Raw genomic sequence first — 7,578 nt, forward strand, 5'->3', positions numbered from 1 at the left:
TCCCCTTTTCCGTGTACACCCTTAAACATATAATGTGACAGATTAAATAGGTCCATATGTACATATATGTAATGTTGTACGTCTTTCCCCCCACCGCAAGAGTACCCATGAGGGATTGTTCAAAAAGGATAGCCTTTCCCCCGTTGCGTGGGTCACCTTGCTTGGGTCCCTACGTGTGCATAAATGAATTCCCCCCTGATTCGTTCTTTTCACTAAGGTGTGAGGATACAACTCGAATGCTCTTTTTGTAATTCTTCACATGTCGTACGGGAATACGCACTAGTGGGGACGTTTCGTTTACGCGGTTTGAATGTTTTTTTTTTTTTTTTATTTTCCTTTCTTGTCCCATCTAAAGGGACAGATACGCCTTTTATTTCATTCCATATTGACCTGACCAATTATTTGAGGTGGCGCAAAAAAGGACAGACCGGCGTCACTGCAGCCCCCCTCTACATATCCCTCCAATAATGAAGTGTTGACACGAGGTGGGGAAAAATGTAAAATGTGTTCAGTGGGGAGGGACTTACGAAGGGATACGCATAAAATTTGTACCAGGTGCGTGTAGGGGACGCGTATGGGCACAGTTGGACCTTTTCGTGGGGCAACTTTGGCAGGGGCGACGAGCCATCACATGCTTCACAAAATGAAAAAAAAAAAAAAAAGAAAAAAGAAACATGTGCCCATGTGATGCGTACACATATTCATATATATATTTCTTTTTCCTGTGTATGACGTTTCGTCGAGGGAGATGGTGCTATTCTTTCCCTTGCCTTCCCTTTTTTTTTTTTTTTTTTTGGCGTAAAGCCAATGTGCAGCGGCGAGATGGTGTCACGTGTGACCACAAGCCAAATGGAGTCAAATGCCGCCACCACAGGTTTGTAGGGGAAAGGAAAAAAAAAAAAAAAAAAAAGCCATAAGATCCACGACGGCCACATTTTAAACCATTACCGGCGAAAGGGAAAAAGCCCCCCCCTTTTTTTTTCCCCTTCACCCCTCCTTGCCCCCATATCCCGCTGTGCAATTTTCTTTAAAAAAAAAAAATCGCGGCGATCAGTTCATACCGCAGTGTTTATATATTGCGCACATATATATATGCATGCCACCCCCCCCCTATCCCATTCCCTTGTTCCCTCATTTTGTCATGACCCCAACGGTGGGCCATCAATCGCCACCAAGTGAAACTCGTTCCAGCCAAAGGAAATTATTTTTATAGTGCCCCATTTTTTTTCGAAACCCCCAGCCGCCTTCCAAGGCTTCCCCTTCACCAATTTGCGTCAAGCAAAAACTGCACTCGTTTTTTTTATTACGCTCGACAACGTTTAAAAGAGAGGAAGTGGAAAAAAAAAAAAAAAAAAAAAAAACCCAAAAAAAGGAAACCAAAAAAAAACATAAGCCAAAAACAAGAGCATAAATAAGAGCAAAAATAAGAACAACAAAAAAAAAAAAGGAATATAAAATCAGAGGCAAAACAATAGTAAAAGCAATCGTCGCGACTATCGCCACGACTATCCCACCACGATCATCACGAACGCAATCGCAGAAGTATACCTTCCGCGAATTGCTGTTTCTGCCAAATTATTATATGTAGCGCAAGCTAGGGAAAAAAAAAAAAAAAAAAAAAAAAAAGCCAGCCCCACAGTGACACCGTGCGCGGAGTACAAATATTTGTATGAGGGAATGTTCATACGAGAGTAATCTCCACACGGCAGTCGTCATACGGCCTCGCTCGGCTTTTATCACTCCCAGTTAACACTCCCCTATTTACCCCTCCCTTCGTTTTGACCTCCCCGTTGGACGCCCCTTTCGCGCCGAGGTGGAGGAGAGAAATGAAGTAAGGAGACTGCTCGTCCCTTCGGAGGAAACACACCCACTCGTTGTTATTCGCCTTGTGGGGTCAGCAGTTCATACACGCACATATATATATACAAATACATTTTTCCCCCCCGTACACTTGCCACGTAGTCCTGGTTAAAACCTTCTCACCAGGCCAATCTTTGTCCCATTCCCCCTTTTGACTCCAATTTAAAAAAAAAAAAAAAAAATGAATTCTAGAAGCATGGACGCGAAGCAGCATAATAAGAGCAAAAATAAGTTTTCCTTTTTCTTCTTCAAAAACAAATACTCTAGTGCTAAGCAGTGTCTTGGGCAAGGGAGCGGTTCTGTGAACCCTCAAGGAGGTGTTCAACAGAATACCAACCAGGGTCCCCAACAAGTAAGCGATAACGTGTGTAGCGTCTTCGAGGGAAGTACCACGAACAACCCAAGTAGCCTTAACAATAACTCTAATATGTATTACAAGAGAAGAAGTAACTTTAGTGGAGCGGGCATGGTCCCTGCAAATAGTGTAAGTGGAACAGATGCGAAAAACACAAGTACCATGATGAGCTACAATGAGGATATATATAATTATGAAAAGCCAAAGTTGCTGAATGGAAGTACAACCGGGACCACTACAACCATGAACGCATACCATGTGGATGCCTCTCACGGAAACAGCACCAGTGGAAGTATTAACAATGGGGCAGGAAATCAGGCAAACGCTCACCAAGGAAAATTTTACAATAACAAAAATACATATAATGTTCACGCGAAGAAGGAAGGAAGACAGAACAACTATGACTCCTACCTCAGCTGCATGCACGATGGAACAAGCAACAATACACATGGTGAAGGAACCACACAGAGTAGTAACAGGACGTATAAGAATTACAATTATGAAGGCACCAGAGAAAATTACATCAACATTGGTGGCCCCAAAAATGTGAACCGGTACTACGATGTGGCAGATGCAACGTCCTGCATGACCATGTCGGGGCAGAAGAAGGTAAATTATTTTGATTCCAATGTGGGTGGTTACCAGCACGACGCGACCCACGCAGCGACAACGCACAGTGCGAGCAGGGACGCCGGGGGACAGGACCCCTACGGCGCGAACGAGCAGTTGAGAAGAGAACCCCAAAGGGGAAAAAACGCCCCGCAAGACCCATCCCTTCTGGGTAGCCAAAAGAAAGAACCCATGCTAATAATGATTAACGGGGACAGGAACAACAACAACAATGAGGATGTGAATAACATGAACATGAAAATGAAAATGGTAAAGAAGGAGGACCATGTGCAGGCGGAAGAAGAATACGAGGAAGAAGAAGATGAGGAGGAGGAGGAGGAGGAGGGGGACGACGATGATGATGAAGAGGATGATGAAGTGGACGAGGAGGAAGAGGAAGCAGAAGAGGAAGCAGAAGATTTGTCCCTTCGTAAAAACTCACACAATGTTGGTACCACCAGGGGAAGCAGTAACCATGTAGATGCGTACGCCAATGCAAAGGAGGTTGTAACTTTTACAAACAGTGATGCACGCAAGGGGGTAAACACACCCATGGATGGGTCCACTATGGGTAACGCGAGCGCGAACGTGAATGTGAATGCAGCTGCCGCGAGGGCAAGCAACCCGCATGACAGAAACACCAATGTGGAAACCATGAACAGACCCCATGTGTCCACTCCAAGCAACCACCTAACCGGAATTAATAACAAAAGTATGGACCCCATGACAGGCAGCGCCTACAACATCGCGTGCATGTTCATATATCAGTACTACTACGTCCTGCACACGAAGAAGGCCATGATGCACAATTTTTACGCGCAGAATGCGGTCCTGCTGTTGAGCTTCAATTATCAAACTAGGGTGGATGGCGGCGCGGCAGGCAGCACGGCAAGCAGCATCGGAGGAGGACCGGGCGGGGGCCTACATCCAACTAGTAACGAAAACCAACAGAGCGACATGGACAAATTTTTCAACCTCAGCCAAATCCACGTAGAAGGAAGCGAGCGAAGTGGAAATATGCTTAAAATAAAAGGCAAACAAATGATAGCAGATTATTATAATAAGTTAGGTATTAGTGAATGCACAGTTCATATAAACTCCATCGAGGTGATCAATGTACACGAAGAAATTTATTTATACATACATGGAAGAATAAAAAAAAATAAAAACACCAATCTTTTTTATTACTTTGTACAAAATATACATTTGCATAAGCACACCGTGTGCCAGTACTACGTCGACGTTGATTTTATTCATTACTACTACCTGGACATTGTGAATCAGCATGTGGAAGACACTCCTGAATTAAAAGAAAGGGACAAGGCCATCACAGGGGGGGAGGGTCATGTGTTTGATATGAAAGGAAAGGAAGATGGTACAAAAAAGAAATATAAAGTGAGCAAGCTGAATGCTACCCTTGGGGGCAAGACAGGCATCCTCAAAGGTGGAGAAGCAGTTGTCGCTTGTACATCTGGTGCTGCCACAACAAAGAGTAGTAGCCGTTTAAAACAGGACCCATGCAATAAAACAATAAATGGATTGAAAAAAGGAGCTGTGAAGAAAGCAGATGTAGAACCCGTTTTAGCATCTACACAGGGGAATGTCACCAAAGAGAGTAAAGTAAAAACTTCCAACTTGAAGGGACAGATGGGGGAAGGAAACTACCCTCCTGGACATGCCACGTACAACACCGCCACCAAACAATCAGTCCTAACTTTCCCTAGCATAAATAAAAATACCGAGGGAAAAAATAACCTTGCCAAGTACGCACAACGAGTGAGCAGCCCTGGTGATGGATTCCATGGCGAGGAGAGGGAATATGAAGAAGAGGAAGAGGAAGAAGGAGATTACCTCGATGTTGGTGATGAAGAGGATATAGAAGAGGACGATGAGGAAGATGCAGAATTGGATATGGAGGACGACGAGGAGGAAGATGATGATGAGGAGGAGGAGGAAGAGGGGGAAGCGTTCGAGGATGATTTAGAACAAGTGTACGAAGAAGATAAGAAGGAGGAAGGGGCATTATTTAAAAAAGCACAAGGTGTAGTAGGCAAATCGGTAAAGAAGGGGATGGCACAGCAAGATGGGGAATGCTACGTAACAAACGCCACCTTAAAAAAAAACAAATTGAAAAATGAAGATGAGGGGGGCGATACAAGGAACAGCAATGTAAATGGTGCAGGGAAGACAGCAGGGGATGGAGGTAGCGAAGCGCAGGAAAGGAATGACGGGTCGGGCAGGAAGCAGCAAATGGGGGTTGCCTCCCCAGATGGTGGTAAAAAGGAACGAACAAAAGAAAAGGCCGCGGCCACCCCCGCAGGGATGAACACGGAGAAGAGCAGCATTGGTAAGGAAGGGGAAGAAGAGAAGGACCACGTTGCCTCCAAACCAACTGCAACGACGGACATGAAGAAGAATAAAAAAAACAAAAGTGATGGAACTAATAACGTGTGGAAGGTAGACAGCGAGGAAAAATGCCCCAAGATGGAAACCATCCTCAAGGAAGAAAAAATACTTAACGAAAATGGAAAAAAAAAAAAAAAAGAAAAAGAAAAGAGCAGCAAAGTGGATCCAAACAGCTGGGTCTTCCGAGTGATGAAAAGTAACACTGGGACCAATTCGGGCGAAAATCAAACTCCCGCCACTGCAAGTCACAAGGTGCAAGAGGGAATGAAGCATGATGAAGGGATAAAGCATGTAGAGGAGGAGAAGCACACTGAGGAAGGAGAAACTGATGTGGAAACCCAAGAGGAAGAAACGGAAGAACATGAAATAAACGCAAATGATAAAAAAATTATAATTCATAACATACATAAAAATATGGATAAAAAAAAAATTAATGATTGTATAATTGACCGACTGAAAAATTATAACGACGGACATGCTGTGCAAATCGATATATACCAGAGGTCAGCTAAAAAGGTATTTCCAAGTTCCTTCAATTCTGTGAGCTATGAAAAGGGGAAAACTCCTGAAAGCTATTCTTACGCCATCGCTGAGCTGGACTGCAGGCAGAGCCAGAAACTCCTTTTAGACCTGGGGCTCTACTGCAACGGTATTAAATTGAGCATTGAAAATTTTAAAGAGAAAAGGAAAACGCCCGAGGCTGCCAAGAGGAACAGCAGGAAGTTTAGCGGCTTCGGAGGCGCCGCACCTGTAGACCAGTCCAAGGGAAAGGAAGACCGCTACAGGAACTCCTTCTTCCGAGGCTCTTCGGCGACCGTCACGACGGTGGGCGTGGCGCAGTTCAGGAGCAAGAGGAACAACATTTTTGTCAAGTGAGCCAGTCAGTCAGCCAATCAGCCAGCCAGCCAACCCTTTGGGGAGGGAAGCGGTATGGAAGTGGCCGCGAAAAAGTACGAACAGATGAGACAACGACGGGGGGCTGCTTATACCCCATTCTCATGTGTCCCCCATTTTACCGCGTCCCTCACCTCGAAGTACCAAATCGGTTCCATGTAAAAATGTTGTAATGGCCCTGGAGGCGCATTTTTTATTGTATGCATATTTTTATCACCTGCGGGGGGAACACAAGTCATAAAATGAAAAGGGAAAAAAAAAATTCCTGTTTTTTTTCTTACTTTTTCTCCTCCCCTTCCAAGGTGTAAAAGTCATATTGTTATAAAAGAACTTTTTTTTTTTTTTTTTTTTTTTTTTAAATTAAATCTTAATTTTTTTTTTTTTTTCTGATTAATTTTACTAGCTAAATGGTATGGGGTACTTTCCCGCCTGTAACGATGCAATGGATATTCTACATTGGTGTGCGAAAAAAGCTTCTGAGGGGGGAGAGGCATATTTATTCTATTTGTTTATGTGTGTCCCTAAACCTGCATTAAGACACATACCGATGGACACAACCTCTTTGGGGGAGGAAGACATTTTGTAAACTTCTTCAATTATGAAAGAGTCCAAAAAAAAAAAAAAAAAAAAAAAAAGCTAAGCTAGCCAACAAACAAAATGAAGCCACAAACTGGTGAAACAAATAGGCAACCAAATGGGAAACCGGACGGGGAACAAAAATGAGTCGTCCCCCTCGCGCGTACGCTTCTGCTACAAATTGTTAATCACGAGACGCACAAAATACACGTAGGGGTAGGTGCAAAACCGCTAGTAGCGGAGACAAAACAAGGGGGGGGAAAAAAGCCCAAAAAAAAAAAAAAAAAAAACACACACAACGATGCTTGTCAAAGGTGGGTTACTCCACTGGGGGCTTGATCCACGGGTGGTTCAGCGCTGCAGGAAAAGAGGGGAGGCGCAATTTTAGCAGATCGGAGAGCGACGAATTAGTTACGCAGGTGGTTGTCTACTTAATTTTAAACGCGCAACTTTTCTGCGTCGCCAATCTGCGTTCCGTTGACTAACCTTGATATGCCGTGAGTCTTTTCTTTTCATTTCTCTCCAACAGCTTTTTTAAAAAATCCACAGCCTTCAAAGGGAGAAAAAAAAAAAAAAATAAAATAACAAAACGATACAAAACGCTTACATGCACGTTTTATTTATTTTTCTTTCCGCGTCCCTCGCTCCATGACAAACCTCGACGGAAAGGGAGGAGAATTCTTTGCTCTTCCAATTTATATTCTTGTTGAGTATTTCGTCCTGGGGAAGTTGCAAAAAGGGGAGAGGGGGGGGCATGCACATCACGTGTGGGGGTGAAACAATATTTGTGTGCGTCCTGACGTCAACGCGTTGTCGTCACTACTTTGCCCATTCGGTTATTAGTCGTTAACCAGCTGGGCAATCTTTTTTTTTTTTTT

The 7,578-nt window shown here is 43.9% G+C and overlaps 2 protein-coding genes across 2 annotated transcripts in view; one reads left to right on the forward strand and one right to left on the reverse strand.

The window, feature by feature from the left end:
• Window positions 1-2,041: 2,041 nt before the first annotated feature.
• On the forward strand, window positions 2,042-6,106 carry AK88_00478 (uncharacterized protein; the record flags this gene model as incomplete). The annotated part of the gene is made up of 1 exon (XM_012478129.1): window positions 2,042-6,106. One exon carries the CDS (start codon window positions 2,042-2,044, stop codon window positions 6,104-6,106), a length of 4,065 nt encoding a protein of 1,354 aa, XP_012333552.1.
• Window positions 6,107-7,019: 913 nt separating this feature from the next.
• AK88_00479 (CAMK protein kinase) overlaps window positions 7,020-7,578 on the reverse strand; it is a gene marked incomplete at both ends in the record, with an annotated part of 4,442 nt that continues 3,883 nt past the window's right edge. Inside the window, 3 exons of the mRNA XM_012478130.1 lie at window positions 7,020-7,057; window positions 7,187-7,250; window positions 7,358-7,496. Of these exons, the coding sequence (XP_012333553.1) occupies window positions 7,020-7,057; window positions 7,187-7,250; window positions 7,358-7,496 (241 nt within the window). The remainder of the gene's footprint in view (window positions 7,058-7,186; window positions 7,251-7,357; window positions 7,497-7,578) is intronic.

The sequence above is a fragment of the Plasmodium fragile genome (assembly GCF_000956335.1).
Source record: "Plasmodium fragile strain nilgiri unplaced genomic scaffold supercont1.4, whole genome shotgun sequence".
Taxonomy (NCBI): Eukaryota; Apicomplexa; class Aconoidasida; order Haemosporida; family Plasmodiidae; genus Plasmodium; species Plasmodium fragile.